Source organism: Parasteatoda tepidariorum, chromosome 6 (assembly GCF_982258835.1).
Source record: "Parasteatoda tepidariorum strain Cologne lab strain chromosome 6, Ptep-v5.0, whole genome shotgun sequence".
NCBI lineage: Eukaryota > Metazoa > Arthropoda > Arachnida > Araneae > Theridiidae > Parasteatoda > Parasteatoda tepidariorum.
The window spans coordinates 99,824,268-99,845,869 of record NC_141760.1 but is presented as its reverse complement, the minus strand read 5'-3'; the positions used below and the strand labels follow the sequence as shown (position 1 = coordinate 99,845,869).

The 21,602-nt window shown below is 30.1% G+C and overlaps 2 protein-coding genes across 2 annotated transcripts in view; both read right to left on the bottom strand.

The window, feature by feature from the left end:
- Positions 1-3,009: 3,009 nt before the first annotated feature.
- Positions 3,010-3,811, bottom strand: LOC122270577 (galectin-7-like). The gene is made up of 2 exons (XM_087166947.1): positions 3,785-3,811; positions 3,010-3,339 (listed from the first exon to the last, which is right to left on the bottom strand). Exons 1-2 carry the CDS (start codon positions 3,809-3,811, stop codon positions 3,010-3,012), a joined length of 357 nt encoding a protein of 118 aa, XP_087023073.1.
- Positions 3,812-18,408: 14,597 nt separating this feature from the next.
- The window catches only part of LOC107446782 (32 kDa beta-galactoside-binding lectin), a 49,439-nt gene continuing 46,245 nt past the window's right edge, over positions 18,409-21,602 (bottom strand). The window contains exon 9 of the mRNA XM_087166263.1: positions 18,409-19,420. Coding sequence (XP_087022389.1) covers positions 19,084-19,420 — 337 coding nt within the window. The 3' untranslated portion in view covers positions 18,409-19,083. The remainder of the gene's footprint in view (positions 19,421-21,602) is intronic.

Genomic DNA, 21,602 nt, shown 5'->3' with positions numbered 1-21,602 from the left:
TTTATGAGTATTTTTTCTTTTATAACTAAATTTAAAACTGGAATTTTTATTTTATTTATAAAAACTGTTTGTGATGAAATTTTATTATCGTATCAGTATTTAGGTTGATTGCTCTAAACGCGATAGTATAAATGATTTTTAATAAAGTATATAATAAATTGTATATTAAATTATAGGATAAAATCGATCGAAAAAATTATGTACGAATATATTTTTTATCTTAAAATAATATTTTAATGCGTTTTTTTAAATATAATGAGCGTTTCGTATCTACTAATCAACAATTAAACTATAATCGCAATTAAACAAATCTATGACATAAGTATTTAGATTGATTGCTTTAAACGGGATAATACGAATCAATTTTAATAAAGTACATAATAAAATGTATAATGAAATGCATATTAAACTATAGGGTAAAATCGATCGAAAAAATTACATACGAATATATTTTTCATCTTAAAATAATATTTTAATGAGCTTATTTAAAAATATAATGAGCGTTTCGTATCTACTAATCAACAATTGAGCTATAATCGCAATTAAACAATTCTATGACAATTGGAAACTACAAGAGTAGCGAAACCTTCAGCCAAATCGATTATTAATTAGAAATTTTTCTCAATGCAAAAAATACATGCTCATTTTTCTTATTTATATAACATTCAACTCATAATCTATAAAAACTTTCGCTATCGCATTATGTACCATCAAAATTAATAAGTCATCTTTATTGGAATTATTCAGTGTTTTTCCCTTTAAAGGAAATTGGAGGAATTTCAAAGAATATGCACATATATTTTAAGAAATATTTGGTATTATTCTTCGTCATAGATTAGTTTTAAACATCTTTGTCTTCTTAAAAATAAATTTAAAACGTGACTGTGTAGTGTAAGAGAGTATAAAAATATGCAGGCAACTTTGAAACCGTTCCCTGCTGCATTAGTGCATTAATTCTTAACCATTGTTATGTTAATAGCAATTAAATTCTGTCCATTCACTGTTGTTTGCTCTTCTTTGGACGATGGAGAACTCATTAGCATATTTTTAAGACAAAATTTTAAACAAAATCAGAAATGCATCCTGAAAAAAACCTTTGAAAAAGTTGAGTGAAAATTATACGAAAGTTAAACAGGATTAACTTTGCAATTGTGAAGTAATGAATAGAAAAATGATTTTATTCATAGTAAATCCCGCATTTCAAAAATTTATTCAAACTTGCTTGGTTTATTTATTTCAATGCCTGCTGAAAATAATCATGAAAGACTATATTCAATATTTAAATCGATCGTATGTTAATATTTTTGCCATGTTTTACATAAAAAGTGAAATATACCACGATTGAAAAACAAAATTACATTTTCGGCTTAAAAATTCGTTTTTTAAAAATATATATATACTACTCATAACTATAGTTGGATTTTGCTTCATTAACACTGAGAAAAAAAATCAGTTAAAATTACTGTACTGGTTTTATTATATATCTAATAAAACCAGTATATTTAATAAAACCATAATAACATTTCTGGTTTTTTAATTTATTACTTTTTTATTTTAAATAGTCTTGCTTTATAAAATAAAACTATACGGTATTTAAACCATTCATTTAGCAATTTTTCTGTTCATATAGTAATGATTTACCGGAAAGTCTGGTATTCAAAATTATAGTTCTTATCACCAAGCATTTAGTAAAAAATACAAATTCGAAAAGTAACCTAATAAATAGTTTTTATTCCATGTTTTAAGGTACCATGATAAATTTTGTAACATTATATTTTGTATATTTTACTTAATATATCGTTATTGGCATGTTCAATTTGTTACCCGGAAAGTAACGAATTTGACACACAAATTAAATGCACAGTAATGTTGCTATTCATTGTTTAACACAAACAATGTAAAGAATTTTTTGAACCATTCCTGTGAAGAATAAAAAAACGAGCTATTAAAATTCTTATTTCATTCAGAAAAACCTATCAATTTAATGGGGTTGAATATTGATTACTATTTATTTATTTAATAATTTGAATTCTGCTTTTTTGGGCTTTAACTGACTTGTATGCATAAAGAGGAGGTTAAAAAACGAAATGGTAAGAACTCAAGCCAATAATAAATCCGTATTAACTTTGCTTACGTGGGAAATTACAAAGTATTTAACTTAATTTCTCAACGAAAAAAATCCTCACTTATAATTGTGGAATTTATGTATTTTTTGTTTTCGCCTTATACCTCTGACATTGGGCAGAGGTATGTGACATATTTTAATAATTAATGTTACTTCAATATTGATTATAATATTGTTTCATTATACATATAATTTGAATAAAATAACAGTACAGTAAAAACACTTTAATTTTACATTTTGCATTATAATACAAGCTCTCTGTACATGCAGAGATCAACACTGATAAAATTTTTCAATGCACTAACAAGCATAAAATAATAATTGCAGCACACCGTTTGTTATTAACAATTTGTTTTAATACACTCTTTCCGAGACACGAATTTACGAGGCTGTAAGAGATAGGATTAATCCATTTCGAATATCAAATATATTCACAGTTGCCTTTTAATTTCAACAGTCACAGGTGTATCAAATATATTGAAAAACTCCTTCCAATTAATTTACTATATCCACTTAATAATGCAAATTAATTATCTCCTTCAAACAATAAATTTATTGGTTCTGATCAATTACTTCTTTCAATTATTCGGATCATTACAACATTTATTGTTTTAATTAATTGACTCCATCGAACACATATTTTTTTTCAGTTAATCAACTCCTTTAAACTGCTATTTCTTTGAGGTAATTCAAATTATTTCTTCTAGACACTTTCGAATTACTTAATTACATTAATTGATTTCTTCAAAGTAATCATGAAGGAGTCAATTGTATTATTAAACTTCTTCGGATTGTTTTCAAATTTTTTAAAAAAATAGAACGATGTGGTCGATATTTCTTACAGCCGAGTAGAGTCGTCTACTGATGATCATTGTCCAATCATATCAAACTAACAACAGCCTCTGAATCTGAACGTCCCCACAAACAGTCACGTGATCTGGACGAGGATCTTCCAGTCTGTATGGAAGATGGGCATGTTCTTGACCATCAAGGAAGCATCGAAAACCGTCCTCTGAGTAATAGATGAGCAGGTCAAAATGGCTGCCAGGTCGCAATGATTCCAAGGTCTCTTCAGATTTCACCAACTGTCTCCAAGCATCGCTCTCCTTGGAGTTCAGGGTGATCTTTGGACTTCCATCCACTTCCCATGCAACGGAATAACGAAGGGCGATGTCACACTCCTCCTTGGTACCATCACCACACTGTGCCGACACCTGGAATTTGTGAAATGAAACAGATTTCCTATAGGGTTTCAGTATATTGGAAAATGGCGATATTACGACCGTTTTCCGAAGACTCAGTCAGTGCATGAAATAATGCTTTTTGACGAATAATACGCTATTTTCATATATGTGCTATAAGTTTGCAACACTCACTTACGATTGTTATGACAAGTTTAGATCATCTTTAGACAGCGCCCTCTAATGTATACTTTGAAAATGCTACAAAATGTCAATGGGAAAGAAGTTAGTCTTGAGAGAACGTTTTTTTTTTTTTTTTTTTTTTTTTTTTTTTTTTTTTTTTTTTTTTTTTTTTTTTTTTAATAACGGCAGGCACTGAACTTTCGTTCTTCGCCTTAGAAGATGCCGGTAGTGTTGCTCATTCATCGTTACCCAGTGGACACCTGTTAACCAAAGTCACGGAGGCGAGCAACATTACCCACGCCACACAGCCACAAATATCCATTCATAGGATGGGCCACATTCATACGTTCACACAACAGAAGACAACACAGAGAGAGAAAAATCCATGCCCAGAGCGGGATTCGAACCCTCAGCCATTGGCTTCGCATTCAGGCACGCTAACCACTCAGCCACCTGGCCGGCGTTTTGAGAAAACTAAAAGCGTATTTAGACTATTTTTTAAATATTTAATGATTGATGACTAATATGCTATTTTCATAACTGTGCCGCTAGTTTGCAATAGTTACTCATGATTGTGGGGTTCAGTTTAGCCAATCTGTAGTTTGCGCCCTCTTATGTTTAGTTTGAAAATGGAGGAAAACGTAATTTGTTGCTCCCCTAATAAGCCTATAAAAATTTTCTTTGGTACGATTCTTCGGTACATTGAACCTTAATTTCTGACCGAGTTTGAATATTATAGTTTAATATTAAAGGGAGTTAAGGGGGGTGATGATTGCATGCCTCCAGAGACCATATTTGTCTGTTTTTCTGAGATTATTCACGCTTTAAGACCGAGATATACTTATTTTTATATAAAAAGCACTTTATTTTCGGTAAAATATGGAAAGACTTGTTGTTAAAATAATAATAAAAATAAATAAATAAATATCCGTAATTTATCCGCTTTCATGCTATTATTTGCTGTTTTTCAAAAGAAAAATAATAATTTTTACGATAAGAAAATGTTATTCGCCCTAAAACATATTACAAAAACAGTATGAAATAAAATAAACAATAAATAAAAATCTCTAATCACCGCGGGGTTTCGAACCCACGTTCTCCCAGGCATACTTGTCCGCAGCACTCTACCAACCATGCCAAGCTTCACACGAAGCTCTCGCGAATATTTAGCTTTATGTACCCTTTTCCGATAAGTAAACAAAACCTATTTTGGTCCTTTGTTCGTCCCCTAATAAACCTATAAAAATTTCCGTTAGTACGATTCTTCGGTACATTGAACATTAATTTCTGACCGAGTTTGAAAATTATAGGTTAATTTTAAAGGGAGTTAAGAGCATACATGGCAACGTTACTTTTAAAAAGTAACGAGTAAAAGTACAAGTATTTTTAAAAAAAGTAACGAGTAAAAAGTAAAAAGTTCTTATTTTAAAAAGGAACGAGTAAAAAGTACAAGTAAAAGTACAAGTACTAAACAAAAAAAGTAATGATTTAAAAGTACATTTCTAGGAAATCGAAAATTCAAAGTAACCTAAAATTTTACTGAATAATATTCTTACGTTCTTTAATGTTTTTGCAAAATTGTTGTTATTTATTTAATTATTTTTAATTTTGAAAGCTATGGACATTTATTTTTAAATTCGGAAGAATATTATAATATAATTTTATAATATAATCGTATAATATAATTTTAAAATCAAATATAATTTTAATATCAAACTTTTTATGGATTTGCACGAAAAAGAAATTCTATCTATTGATTTTAATTTTTAGTTTATTATTTTTATTTATTTAAATTACCATTGATTTGAATTGTTTTACTCTATAGAAACGCATTTTGAAAGCACAAACATAAACAAAGCAAACACGGGGTTTCATATAGCTTTGTGATCTTTGAGCTAGCAAAAAATAATTGCATGTGCAGTATAAGTTGAAACAGAACAGTCTACAATTTTATTTGTAACAATGGCTAATGCTAAAGTCATGTGCGAGAAAATCATTTTTCGAATATTTCTGCCTAACGGAATAATTAAAATTTATAAACGAATTTTAGTATCAGCGGCTAAATTAATACCTTCGAGTTTTCAAGAGTTAAAATAGTAATTATAATAGTTTTCAATAGCACAAATAGTTCTGAAGCTCTTAGAGATTTGACTGGGCTTTGTTCGACAAGGTCGGGCATAAACATAATTTTAGTAAAAAATGTACTAGGTAAAAGCGTATTTAGTAAAAAATGCATTAAGACAAAAATGTATTATTAGTGAGTTCAAACGAAAATTGAAAAACGTAATAACAAAATCCAACATTTTTTATTTAAAATGTATTCAATAAATGCATAAAACTCGAAAATGAATGAAAATGACTTGCTAATTAATATTTTTATTCATTTTGCAAAATAATTGCATTTCGAAAGTGGTGTCACTGAGTCTGCTGCGAGAATTTCTCAGAACGTGCTTAGCCACGCTGAATAAGCGCTCCACGGGAGCACTAGAAGGTACTGTAGTATTATATTTCACATATAATTTTTTTGCGATTGGATATCGATTCAAAATTGATATGCTTTCCGTTTCGACATTTGAGCTCATGTATGCCATAAATTCTTCTGTCGCTGGTGATTGGCATGATGTTTTCAGCTTCAGAAAATTTAAATTCTCTGGGATTTTTTTTCTGTTGCGTTATTAGTTATAGCAGGGTGTTCAGCTTGGACAATTCTTTCCAATTTTTTTTGTAGCTTCCTCCCTAGCTTATTCTTCAGCCCAATTAAATTTGATGCAAGGTACCTGACCTGCAGCAAACAATAAATCGTACTGCGATTTCACATCGCGAAACCTTTCGCAGTTCAAGAGAGCCGTCTTTTCCCTTTCAGGAGTGACAATTTTCAAAGGTCAAGGTATTTAAACACGAAGTTAGCAGTGAATACATATATATTGCACATTAATTTTATAAATTAAAAAAAACATAAGCATTTATTTTTAATTTAATCTTTTTTTTCAGAAAGCTTACCGAGTTTGAGAAAAAAGTAACGATTTCATTCGACATTTCCGTTACATATACTAGTACTTTTTCCCTAAAATAGTAACGAAAGTACAAGTAAAAGTACTAAATTTAAAAAGTAACGAAGTACAAGTAAAAGTACGTACTTTTTACATGTACCGGCGGTACAAGTAACGAAAGTAAAAGTACTGCCATATATGGTTAAGAGGGATGACAAGTACATGCCTCCAGAGACCATATTTGCCTGTTTTTCTGACATTATTCGCGCTTTTAGACCGAGATATCCTTATTTTTATATAAAAAACACCTTATTTTCGGTAAAACATACAAAGAGTTAATGTTAAAATAATAATAAAAAATAAATAAATATATAAAAAAATTATCCGTTATTGATCCGCTTTTATGCTATTATTTGCTGTTTTTCAAAAGAAAAATAATAATTTTTATAATAAGAAAACGTTATTCTCGTTAAAACACATTAAAAAAATAATATGAAATGAAATAAGCAGCGAAAAAATTAAAAACCTCTAAGCTCCGCTGGGTTTCGATCCCAGGTTCTCCAGGGCTAACTTGTCCGCAGCACTCTACCAACCACGCCAGGCTTCACACAAAGCTCTCGCGAATATTTAGCTTTAAGTACCCTTTTCCGAAAAGTAAACAAAACGTATTTTGGTCCTTTGTTGGTCCCCTAATAAACCTATAAAAATTTCCCTCAGTACGATTCTTCGGTGCATTGAACATTAATTTCTGACCGAGTTTGAAAATTATAGCTTAATATTAAAGTGAGTTAAGGGGGGTGACAAATGCAAGCCTTCAGAGACCATATTTGTCTGTTTTTCTGACATACTTCGCGCTTTAAGACTGAGATATCCTTATTTTTATAAAAAAAAGCTCCTTATTTTCCGAAAAATATACAAAGAGTTCATGTCAAAATAATAATAAAAAATAAATAAATATATAAAAAAATTATCCGTTATTTATCCGCTTTTATGCTATTATTTGCTGTTTTTCAAAAGAAAAATAATAATTTTTATAATAAGAAAACGTTATTCTCTTTAAAACACATTAAAAAAATAATATGAAATGAAATAAGCAGTGAAAAAATTAAAAACCTCTAAGCTCCGCTGGGTTTCGATCCCAGGTTCTCCAGGGCTAACTTGTCCGCAGCACTCTACCAACCACGCCACGCTTCACACAAAGCTCTCGCGAATATTTAGCTTTAAGTACCCTTTTCCGAAAAGTAAACAAAACGTATTTTGGTCCTTTGTTGGTCCCCTAATAAACCTATAAAAATTTCCCTTAGTACGATTCTTCGGTGCATTGAACATTAATTTCTGACCGAGTTTGAAAATTATAGCTTAATATTAAAGTGAGTTAAGGGGGGTGACAAATGCAAGCCTTCAGAGACCATATTTGTCTGTTTTTCTGACATACTTCGCGCTTTAAGACTGAGATATCCTTATTTTTATAAAAAAAAAACTCCTTATTTTCAGAAAAACATACAAAGAGTTCATGTCAAAATAATAATAAAAAATAAATAAATATATAAAAAAATTATCCGTTATATATCTGCTTTTATGCTATTATTTGCTGTTTTTCAAAAGAAAAATAATAATTTTTATAATAAGAAATCGTTATTCTCGTTAAAACACATTAAAAAAATAATATGAAATGAAATAAGCAGTGAAAAAAATTAAAAACCTCTATTCTCCGCCGGGTTTCGATCCCAGGTTCTCCGGGCTAACTTGTCCGCAGCACTCTACCAACAACGCCGCACTTCACACAAAGCTCTCGCGAATATTTAGCTTTATATTCCCTTTTCCGAAAAGTAAACAAAACGTATTTTGGTCCTTTGTTGGTCCCCTAATAAACCTATAAAAACTTCCCTTAGTACGATTCTTCGGTACATTGAACATTAATTTCTGACCGAGTTTGAAAATTATAGGTTAATATTAAAGAGAGTTAAGGGGGGTGACAAGTGCAAGCCTTCAGAGACCATATTTGTCTGTTTTTCTGACATACTTCGCGCTGTAAGACTGAGATATCCTTATTTTTATAAAAAAAACTCCTTATTTTCAGAAAAACATACAAAGAGTTCATGTCAAAATAATAATAAAAAATAAATAAATATATAAAAAAATTATCCGTTATATATCCGCTTTTATGCTATTATTTGCTGTTTTTCAAAAGAAAAATAATAATTTTTATAATAAGAAATTGTTATTCTCGTTAAAACACATTAAAAAAATAATATGAAATGAAATAAGCAGTGAAAAAAATTAAAAACATCTATTCTCCGCCGGGTTTCGATCCCAGGTTCTCCGGGCTAACTTGTCCGCAGCACTCTACCAACCACGCCGCACTTCACACAAAGCTCTCGCGAATATTTAGCTTTATATTCCCTTTTCCGAAAAGTAAACAAAACGTATTTTGGTCCTTTGTTGGTCCCCTAATAAACCTATAAAAACTTCCCTTAGTACGATTCTTCGGTACATTGAACATTAATTTCTGACCGAGTTTGAAAATTATAGGTTAATATTAAAGAGAGTTAAGGGGGGTGAAAAGTGCAAGTCTTCAGAGACCATATTTGTCTGTTTTTCTGACATACTTCGCGCTTTAAGACTGAGATATCCTTATTTTTATAAAAAAAAAACTCCTTATTTTCAGAAAAACATACAAAGAGTTCATGTCAAAATAATAATAAAAAATAAATAAATATATAAAACAATTATCCGTTATATATCCGCTTTTATGCTATTATTTGCTGTTTTTCAAAAGAAAAATAATAATTTTTATAATAAGAAATCGATATTCTCGTTAAAACACATTAAAAAAATAATATGAAATGAAATAAGCAGTGAAAAAAATTAAAAACCTCTATTCTCCGCCGGGTTTCGATCCCAGGTTCTCCGGGCTAACTTGTCCGCAGCACTCTACCAACCACGCCGCACTTCACACAAAGCTCTCGCGAATATTTAGCTTTATATTCCCTTTTCCGAAAAGTAAACAAAACGTATTTTGGTCCTTTGTTGGTCCCCTAATAAACCTATAAAAACTTCCCTTAGTACGATTCTTCGGTACATTGAACATTAATTTCTCACCGAGTTTGAAAATTATAGGTTAATATTAAAGAGAGTTAAGGGGGGTGACAAGTGCAAGCCTTCAGAGACCATATTTGTCTGTTTTTCTGACATACTTCGCGCTTTAAGACTGCGATATCCTTATTTTTATAAAAAAAAACTCCTTATTTTCAGAAAAACATACAAAGAGTTTATGTCAAAATAATAATAAAAAATAAATAAATATATAAATAAAATATCCGTTATATATCCGCTTTTATGCTATTATTTGCTGTTTTTCAAAAGAAAAATAATAATTTTTATAATAAGAAATCGTTATTCTCGTTAAAACACATTAAAAAAATAATATGAAATGAAATAAGCAGTGAAAAAAATTAAAAACCTCTATTCTCCGCCGGGTTTCGATCCCAGGTTCTCCGGGCTAACTTGTCCGCAGCACTCTACCAACCACGCCGCACTTCACACAAAGCTCTCGCGAATATTTAGCTTTATATTCCCTTTTCCGAAAAGTAAACAAAACGTATTTTGGTCCTTTGTTGGTCCCCTAATAAACCTATAAAAACTTCCCTTAGTACGATTCTTCGGTACATTGAACATTAATTTCTCACCGAGTTTGAAAATTATAGGTTAATATTAAAGAGAGTTAAAGGGGGTGACAAGAGCAAGCCTTCAGAGACCATATTTGTCTGTTTTTCTGACATACTTCGCGCTTTAAGACTGAGATATCCTTATTTTTATAAAAAAAAAAACTCCTTATTTTCAGAAAAACGTACAAAGAGTTCATGTCAAAATAATAATAAAAAATGAATAAATATATAAAAAAATTATCCGTTATATATCCGCTTTTATGCTATTATTTGCTGTTTTTCAAAAGAAAAATAATAATTTTTATAATAAGAAATCGTTATTCTCGTTAAAACACATTAAAAAAATAATATGAAATGAAATAAGCGGTGAAAAAAATTAAAAACCTCTATTCTCCGCCGGGTTTCGATCCCAGGTTCTCCGGGCTAACTTGTCCGCAGCACTCTACCAACCACGCCGCACTTCACACAAAGCTCTCGCGAATATTTAGCTTTATATTCCCTTTTCCGAAAAGTAAACAAAACGTATTTTGGTCCTTTGTTGGTCCCCTAATAAACCTATAAAAACTTCCCTTAGTACGATTCTTCGGTACATTGAACATTAATTTCTGACCGAGTTTGAAAATTATAGGTTAATATTAAAGAGAGTTAAGGGGGGTGACAAGTGCAAGCCTTCAGAGACCATATTTGTCTGTTTTTCTGACATACTTCGCGCTTTAAGACTGAGATATCCTTATTTTTATAAAAAAAAACTCCTTATTTTCAGAAAAACATACAAAGAGTTCATGTCAAAATAATAATAAAAAATAAAAAAATATATAAAAAAATTATCCGTTATATATTCGCTTTTATGATATTATTTGCTGTTTTTCAAAAGAAAAATAATAATTTTTATAATAAGAAATCGTTATTCTCGTTAAAACACATTAAAAAAATAATATGAAATGAAATAAGCAGTGAAAAAAATTAAAAACCTCTATTCTCCGCCGGGTTTCGATCTCAGGTTCTCCGGGCTAACTTGTCCGCAGAACTCTACCAACCACGCCGCACTTCACACAAAGCTCTCGCGAATATTTAGCTTTATGTTCCCTTTTCCGAAAATAAACAAAACGTATTTTGGTCCTTTGTTGGTCCCCTGATAAACCTATAAAAATTTCCCTTAGTACGATTCTTCGGTATATTGAACATTAATTTCTGACTGAGTTTGAAAATTATAGGTTAATATTAAAGTCAGTTAAGGGGGGCGACAAGTGCAAGCCTTCAGAGACCATATTTGTCTGTTTTTCTGACATACTTCGCGCTTTAAGACTGAGATATCCTTATTTTTATAAAAAAAAACTCCTTATTTTCAGAAAAACATACAAAGAGTTCATGTCAAAATAATAATAAAAAATAAATAAATATATAAAAAAACTATCCGTTATATATCCGCTTTTATGCTATTATTTGCTGTTTTTCAAAAGAAAAATAATAATTTTTATAATAAGAAATCGTTATTCTCGTTAAAACACATTAAAAAAATAATATGAAATGAAATAAGCAGTGAAAAAAATTAAAAACCTCTATTCTCCGCCGGGTTTCGATCCCAGGTTCTCCGGGCTAACTTGTCCGCAGCACTCTACCAACCACGCCGCACTTCACACAAAGCTCTCGCGAATATTTAGCTTTATATTCCCTTTTCCGAAAAGTAAACAAAACGTATTTTGGTCCTTTGTTGGTCCCCTAATAAACCTATAAAAACTTCCCTTAGTACGATTCTTCGGTACATTGAACATTAATTTCTGACCGAGTTTGAAAATTATAGGTTAATATTAAAGAGAGTTAAGGGGGGTGACAAGTGCAAGCCTTCAGAGACCATATTTGTCTGTTTTTCTGACATACTTCGCGCTTTAAGACTGAGATATCCTTATTTTTATAAAAAAAAAACTCCTTATTTTCAGAAAAACATACAAAGAGTTCATGTCAAAATAATAATAAAAAATAAATAAATATATAAAAAAATTATCCGTTATATATTCGCTTTTATGATATTATTTGCTGTTTTTCAAAAGAAAAATAATAATTTTTATAATAAGAAATCGTTATTCTCGTTAAAACACATTAAAAAAATAATATGAAATGAAATAAGCAGTGAAAAAAATTAAAAACCTCTATTCTCCGCCGGGTTTCGATCTCAGGTTCTCCGGGCTAACTTGTCCGCAGAACTCTACCAACCACGCCGCACTTCACACAAAGCTCTCGCGAATATTTAGCTTTATGTTCCCTTTTCCGAAAAGTAAACAAAACGTATTTTGGTCCTTTGTTGGTCCCCTGATAAACCTATAAAAATTTCCCTTAGTACGATTCTTCGGTATATTGAACATTAATTTCTGACTGAGTTTGAAAATTATAGGTTAATATTAAAGTGAGTTAAGGGGGGCGACAAGTGCAAGCCTTCAGAGACCATATTTGTCTGTTTTTCTGACATACTTCGCGCTTTAAGACTGAGATATCCTTATTTTTATAAAAAAAAACTCCTTATTTTCAGAAAAACATACAAAGAGTTCATGTCAAAATAATAATAAAAAATAAATAAATATATAAAAAAACTATCCGTTATATATCCGCTTTTATGCTATTATTTGCTGTTTTTCAAAAGAAAAATAATAATTTTTATAATAAGAAATCGTTATTCTCGTTAAAACACATTAAAAAAATAATATGAAATGAAATAAGCAGTGAAAAAAATTAAAAACCTCTATTCTCCGCCGGGTTTCGATCCCAGGTTCTCCGGGCTAACTTGTCCGCAGCACTCTACCAACCACGCCACACTTCACACAAAGCTCTCGCGAATATTTAGCTTTATATTCCCTTTTCCGAAAAGTAAACAAAACGTATTTTGGTCCTTTGTTGGTCCCCTAATAAACCTATAAAAACTTCCCTTAGTACGATTCTTTGGTACATTGAACATTAATTTCTGACCGAGTTTGAAAATTATAGGTTAATATTAAAGAGAGTTAAGGGGGGTGACAAGTGCAAGCCTTCAGAGACCATATTTGTCTGTTTTTCTGACATACTTCGCGCTTTAAGACTGAGATATCCTTATTTTTATAAAAAAAAAACTCCTTATTTTCAGAAAAACATACAAAGAGTTCATGTCAAAATAATAATAAAAAATAAATAAATATATAAAAAAATTATACGTTATATATCCGCTTTTATGATATTATTTGCTGTTTTTCAAAAGAAAAATAATAATTTTTATAATAAGAAATCGTTATTCTCGTTAAAACACATTAAAAAAATAATATGAAATGAAATAAGCAGTGAAAAAAATTAAAAACCTCTATTCTCCGCCGGGTTTCGATCTCAGGTTCTCCGGGCTAACTTGTCCGCAGAACTCTACCAACCACGCCGCACTTCACACAAAGCTCTCGCGAATATTTAGCTTTATGTTCCCTTTTCCGAAAAGTAAACAAAACGTATTTTGGTCCTTTGTTGGTCCCCTAATAAACCTATAAAAATTTCCCTTAGTACGATTCTTCGGTATATTGAACATTAATTTCTGACCGAGTTTGAAAATTATAGGTTAATATTAAAGTGAGTTAAGGGGGGCGACAAGTGCAAGCCTTCAGAGACCATATTTGTCTGTTTTTCTGACATACTTCGCGCTTTAAGACTGAGATATCCTTATTTTTATAAAAAAAAACTCCTTATTTTCAGAAAAACATACAAAGAGTTCATGTCAAAATAATAATAAAAAATAAATAAATATATAAAAAAATTATCCGTTATATATCCGCTTTTATGCTATTATTTGCTGTTTTTCAAAAGAAAAATAATAATTTTTATAATAAGAAATCGTTATTCTCGTTAAAACACATTAAAAAAATAATATGAAATGAAATAAGCAGTGAAAAAAATTAAAAACCTCTATTCTCCGCCGGGTTTCGATCCCAGGTTCTCCGGGCTAACTTGTCCGCAGCACTCTACCAACCACGCCGCACTTCACCCTAAGCTCTCGCGAATATTTAGCTTTATGTTCCCTTTTCCGAAAAGTAAACAAAACGTATTTTGTTCCTTTGTTGGTCCCCTAATAAACCTATAAAAATTTCCCTTAGTACGATTCTTCGGTACATTGAACATTAATTTCTGCCCGAGTTTGAAAATTATAGGTTAATATTAAAGAGAGTTAAGGGAGGTGACAAGTACATGCCTCCAGAGACCATATTTGTCTGTTTTTCTGACATTATTCGCGCTTCAAGACCGAGATATCCTTATTTTTATATAAAAAACACTTTATTTTCTTTAAAACATAAAAAGAGTTAATGTTAAATCAATAATAATAAATAAATAAATATATAAAAAAATTATTCGTTATTTATCCGCTCTTATGCTATTATTTGCTGTTTTTCAAAAGAAAAATAATAATTTTTATAATAAGAAAACGTTATTCACGTTAAAACACTTTAAAAAAATAATATAGAATATAATAAAAAATGAATAAAATTAAAAACTTCATACCGCCGCTGGGTTTTAAACCCAGGTTCTCCAGGGCTAACTTGTCCGCAGCACTCTACCAACCACGGTACGCTCCACACGAAGCTCTCGCGAATATGTAGCTTTAAGTACCTTTTTCCGGTAAGTAAACAAAACGTATTTTGGTCCTTTGTTGGTCCCCTAATAAACCTATAAAAGTTTTCTTCTTTTCGATTCTTCGATACATTGAGCCTTAATTTCTGACCGAGTATAAAATTATAGGTTAATATTGAAGGGAATTAAGGGGGGGGGTGATGTGTGCATGCCTCCCGAGACCTTATTTGTCTGTTTTTCTGCCATTATTCGCGATTTAAGACAGAGATACCTTAAACAAAAAAATACACTAATGTTTAATTTGATAAAAAATGTTACAAATATAACGAAATGATGTATTTTTGTTTAATATGAATGATATATTAAAAAAAAAGAATAATTAACGCATATTAAGCCTGTGCTCTAAGTATTCGTTTCTAGTAGTTTGAATATTTTGAAATCTGAATGATGTGTTTGCATGATTAATTCTGATTATTTCTCACTTTTACATCGGGAAGCTAATCTTTGGAATTGTAATTATTTATATACGGATACAACTTAAGTAAAAATCGATAAATTAAAATATATAATTTTAAAAATATTCTTCTTCCACAGTTTCTCAGCTTATTTATCACTTAAACACTTTCTTTCTGTAAATACAATCTAATCATCACAAAAGTTTGACTTAAAAATGTTACTGTGAATGACCGCTATTGGTGGTTGCTGACTTCCACCAGCGATTGCTGTCAATCACATAGTCGCTTTGGTAAATGTCCGAAATATACACCGAAGAGCCATTACATTATGACCGCCCTCCATCTATAACAATGGGCTCTCCCAGGTTTTCATTATTTCTCGCCCAGGAACAATGTTTTCATGGGGCACATCAGGACCCATAATCCTCATAGAGCAATCCCTGACGTCTGTAAGCTACTTAAACATAGTTGCAGACCAGGTTCTCCCATTCATGGCAACAGTTTTTCCTGCGGAGGATGGTGTTCCCTGACACACACCAGTGTTCAGGGAAATGTTTTCAAAAAAGTCCATGGTTAAGTAACACTTCGTATTGCTGGATAAAAATTCAAGCTGATTCTTTTTTGAAATTTGTGTTGAATATGAATGTAGGTCATATCGCAATTGAATGTAGACCACATTAATATATTTCTTGAATGTATTTGATGAATTATTTTATCAAGATAAAAGTAAATTCATTAAATTGTCTTATATGTAATTTAAATTGTCTTACATGTTTAATATTGATTTTGCATTTTGTTTGTAAATAAAAATTTTAAACCTCATTTATGAGTATTTTTTCTTTTATAAATAAATTTATAACTGGAAAAATCATTTTTTTTTATAAAAACTGTTTTTGCTGAAATTTTATTGTCGTATCAGTATTTGGGTAGATTGCTCTAAACGGGATAGTATGAATGAATGATTTTTAATAAAGTATATAATAAAATGTATATTAAATTATAGGGCAAAATAGATCGAAAAAATAATATACGAATATATTTATCTTAAAATAATATTTTAATGCGTTTTTGAAAAATATAATGAGCGTTTCGTATCTACTAATCAACAATTAAACTATAATCGCAATTAAACAATTCTATGACATAAGTATTTAAGTTGATTGCTTTAAACGGGATAGTGCGAATGATTTTTAATAAAGTATATAATCAAATGTATATTAAATTACAGGGTAAAATCGATCGAAAAAATCATATACGAATATATTTTTCATCTTCAAATAATATTTTAATGCGTTTTTTAAAATTATAATGAGCGTTTCGTATCTACTAATCAACAATTAAACTATAATTCTATGACAATTGGAAACTACATGAGTAGCGAAACCTTCAGCCAAATCGATCATTAATTATAAATTCTTCTCAATGCAAAAAATAAATGCTCATTTTTCTTATTTATATGATATTCAACTCATAATCTATAAAAATTTTCGCTATCGCATTATGTACCATCAAAATTAATAAGTCATCTCTTTTTTGGAATTATTCAGTGTTTTTCCCTTTAAAGGAAATTGGAGGAATTTCAAAGAATATGCACATATATTTTAAGAAATATTTGGTATTCTTCTTCTTCATAGATTAGTTTCAAACATCTTTGTCTTCTTAAAAATAAATTTAAAACATGACTGTGCTGTATAAGAGAGTATAAAAATATGCAGGCAGCTTTGAAACCGTTCCCTGCCGCATTAATTCTTCACCATTGTTATGTTAATAGCAATTAAATTCTGTCCATTCACTGTTGTTTGCTCTTCTTTGGAGGATGAAGAACTCATTAGCATATTTTTAAAACAAAATTTTAAACAAAATCTGAAATGCATCCTGAAAAAAACTTTTCAAAAAGTTGAGTGAAAATTATGCGAAAGTTAAACAGGATTAACTTTGCAATTGTGAAGTAATGAATAGAAAAATGATTTTATTCATAATAAATCCAGCATTTTAAAATTAATTTAAACTTGCCTGGCTTATTTATTTCAATGCCTGCGGAAAATAAGCATGAAAGACTACATTCAATATTTAAATCGATCGTGTGTTAATTTTTTTTGCCATGTTTTGCATAAAAAGTGAAATATACCACGATTGAAAAACAAAATTACTTTTTCGGCTCGAAGAATCTTTTTGTAAAAATATATACAGGGTTATTCATAATTCCCTCCGCCTGTAAACGCCCTTTTTCTTTACCACAACTGGCTTCAGTGGTACATGTTTCTGCCATCTACCGGCCACTGCTTAAATTAAAACTTGAATACTTTCGGAAAAATTTCCTATGTTCTTTTTTGCCATATTCGTTTCCGTTTTTTTACTATAACGCTTTGAAACCCCGGAGGAAATTATGAATCACCCTGTATACCACTCATAACTATAGTTGGGCTTTGCTGCGTTAACACTGAGAAAAGAAATCAGTTAAAATTACCGTACTATTTGATAATAACATTTCTGGTTTTTTAATTTATTATTTTTTTATTTTAAATAGTCTTGCTTTATGAAATAAAACTATACGGTATTTAAACCATTCATTTGGCAATTTTTCCGTTCATATAGTAATGATTTACCGGAAAGTCTGGTATTCAAAATTATAGTTCTTATCACCAAGCATTTAGTAAAAAGTTCAAATTCGAAATGTAACCTAATAAATAGTTTTTATTCCATGTTTTAAGGTACCATGATAAATTTTGTAACATTATATTCTGTATATTTTACTTAATATATCGTTATTGGCATGTTCAATTTGTTACCCGGAAAGTAACGAATTTGACATACAAATTAAATGCACAGTAATGTTGCTATTCATTGTTTAACACAAACAATGTAAAGAATTTTATGAACCATTCCTGTGAAGTTGAATATTGATTACTATTTTTTTATTTAATAATTTGAATTCTGCTTTTTTCGGCTCTAACTGACTTGTATGCATAAAGAGGAGGTTAAAAAACGAAATGGTAAGAACTCAAGCCAATAATAAATCCGTATTAACTTTGCTTACGTGGGGAATTACAAAGTATTTAACTTAATTTCTCAACGAAAAAATTCCTCACTTATAATTGTGGAATTTATGTATTTTTTGTTTTCGCCTTATACCTCTGGCATTGGGCAGAGGTATGTGACATATTTCAATAATTAATGTTACTTCAATATTGATTATAATATTGTTTCATTATACATATAATTTGAATAAAATAACAGTACAGTAAAAACTCTTTAATTTTACATTTTGCATTATAATACAAGCTCTCTGTACATGTAGAGATCAACACTAATAAAATTTTTCAATGCACTAACAAGCATAAAATAATAATTTCAGCACACCATTTGTTATTAACAATTTGTTTTTATACACTCTTTCCGAGACACGAATTTACGAGGCTGTAAGAGATAGGATTATTCCATTTCGAATATCAAAACTATTCACAGTTGCCTTTTAATTTCAACAGTCACAGGTGTATCAAATATATTGAAAAACTCCTTCCAATTAATTTACTATATCCACTTAATAATTCAAATTAATTATATCCATCAAACAATAAATTTATTGGTTCTGATCAATTACTTCTTTCAATTATTCGGATTATTACAACATTTATTGTTTTAACTAATTGACTCCATCGAACGCGGATTTTTTTCCAGTTAATCAACTCCTTTCAACAGCTATTTCTTTGAGGTAATTCAAATTATTTCTTCTAGACACTTTCGAATTACTTAATTACATTAATTGATTTCTTCAAAGTAATCATGAAGGAGTCAATTGTATTATTAAACTTCATCGAATTGTTTTCAAATTTTTTTAAAAAATAAAACGATGTGGTCGATATTTCTTACAGCCGAGTAGAGTCGTCAACTGAGGATGATTGTCCAATCATATCAAAGTAACAACAGCCTCTGTATCTGAACGTCCCCACAAACAGTCACGTGATCTGGACGAAGATCTTCCAGTCTGTATGGAAGATGGGCATGTTCTTGACCATCAAGGAAGCATCGAAAACCGTCCTCTGAGTAGTAGATGAGCAGGTCAAAATGGCTGCCAGGTCGCAATGATTCCAAGACCTCTTCTGATTTAACCAACTGTCCCCAAGCATCGTCTTCCTTGGAGTTCATTGTGATCTTTGGACTTCCATCTACTTCCCATACAACGGAATAACGAAGGGCGATGTCACACTCCTCCTCCGTACCATCACCACACTGTGCCGCCACCTGGAGTCTGTGAAATGAAACAGATTTTCTATAGGGTTTCAGTATATTGAAAAATGGCGATATTACGCCTGTTTTCCGAAGGCTCAGACATTGCATGAAATAATGATTTTTGACGAATAATATGCTATTTTCATACATGTGCTGTGAGTTTGCAACAGTTGCTCGTAATTGTTTGGTCAAGTTTAGCCTATCTTTAGCCAGCGCCCTCTCTTGTTCAGTTTGAAAATGGTGCAAAACGCCAATGTGAAGAAAAGTCATAGTTTTGAGAAAATGAAAAACGTATGTGGTCTATTTTTTTAATATTTAATAATTGACGAATAATATGTTATTTTTCTGCATGTGCCGGGAGTTTACAACGTTACTCACGATTGTTTGGTCAAGTTTAGCCTATCTGTAGCTAGCTCCCTTTTATGCTTAATTTGAAAATGGTGCAAAGTGTCAATGGGAAAGAAAGTCACAGTTTTCAGAAAATAAAATAACGTATGTGGTCTATTTTTTTAATATTTAATAATTGACGACTAATATGCTATTTTCATGCATGTGTCGCGAGTTTGCAACAGTTACTCATGATTGTGGGGTCAAGTTTAGCCTATCTGTAGCTAGCATCCTCTTATGTTTAGTTTGAAAATGGTGCAAAACGTCAATGTGAGGATAAGTCGCTGTTTTTAGAAAATAAAAAACGAACATGGTCTATTTTTTTTATTTTTTAATAATTGACAAATAATAATATGCAATTTTTATAACTGTGCTGTGAGTTTGAAACAGTTATTCATGATTATTAAGTCAAGCATAGCCTGTCTTTAAACAGCACTCTTTTAAGTTATTTAAAAAAACTTACTCCAATGCTGCATTAGCTAAACTCATAAAAATTCGCAAAAAAGGAGAATAAGACAATAATTTTTACAATTTTCTTCTAGGTGGAAAAATATCGGCCTGGCTTTTAAAATAATTCAGTTAATTTGTCCGTTCGGGAGCTCAGATAATTTTTAATTTACGGTAAGATGGCATATATATAATTTAAAATTATAGCTTTGCTTCAAGTCTTAGTTAAACTGTGGCTTTCTTCATTTTACTTGGCGAAAGAGCTTCGATAAAAAAACTGCAATAAAAATAAATTTAAGAACCTCTCAAAACTAACAAGCTTGTAGTTTTAAACTACTTACTTAAAATCTTAAGTCCCATAACTTTATCGATTTTAAGAAAATATCTTTTACTGATAAAAATTGATAAAAGTTCTAAAAATTATCCAGCTCTAGAAGGACTATAAATTACTACTTTTCCTAATCTGAAAAAAGCTAACTATTTTCTTACCACTTTTCCTTAAAAGTTTTTGCGCTGTCGAATAAATAAATACATTATCGTCAAAACTTTGTGTATATTTTTGCTACTCTCAAATTACAAGCAAAGATATATTTTGTAATTTTTTTTGATTATGGAAAAACAATCTAACTGTTACTAAAAATTAGTTAGATTAATTATCGGAATTATATTTATACTAAAATATAAAATCCAGAAAAAATTGCTAGAATTTTTTTTCATTCATATTCAAAAATGTATCAGAGTTTGTAAACTAAAAAAATTTAAATGATGAATAACTGTTTCTCTTAGACCTAAATAACTGCAAATAAGTGCAATTTCAAAAAAATATTGCTTGAAAGCGAGCCGTGTTTGGAAGATTTTACCTTTAGCGCAGAAAAAGACTTCAGTGTTTCATGCTGTGTTTTATAACCATTAACTATTAAATTGTAAGCACGACATTTCTCTTTTATTTTGCCCCAAATGAATAAAAAACAATGAAAAAAGTATGAAAAATATGTTTAATAAAAAATTTGTGAAGGTTTAAGAAGAAAAAGTATCAAGCAAACGAACATCAAAAATTTAACCTTTTAGTCCGAGATGACGAAAGTCTCTAAAGGTGATTTTCAGATAAAAAATACCATTTCCTCCATGTTGAAAAATGGAGAATTATATAAACACATAATTTTTTTTACAACAAACACATAATTTAATCAATAAATATTTTTAAATATTTTTTGTTGAAATGTGAACCTACTTACAAAATTTTAAATTTTAAGGTTGTAATAATTTTTAAAACTTTTTCAATGTTACTAAAATAGCTTTGAAAAAGTTTTTTTTCCACTATTCACAATTGAAATATGCATTCTTATTATTCTCCACATGGGTCACAT

Bases quoted from the DNA above. Each gene is read 5' to 3' on its own strand.
- LOC122270577 (XM_087166947.1), bottom strand. From the start codon at position 3,811: ATGGATATTTGTGGCTGTGTGGCGTGG. The intron at 3,340-3,784 runs GTAATGTTGCTC...CACAAATTCCAG, and splicing joins TTTGTGGCTGTGTGGCGTGG to GTGTCGGCACAGTGTGGTGA.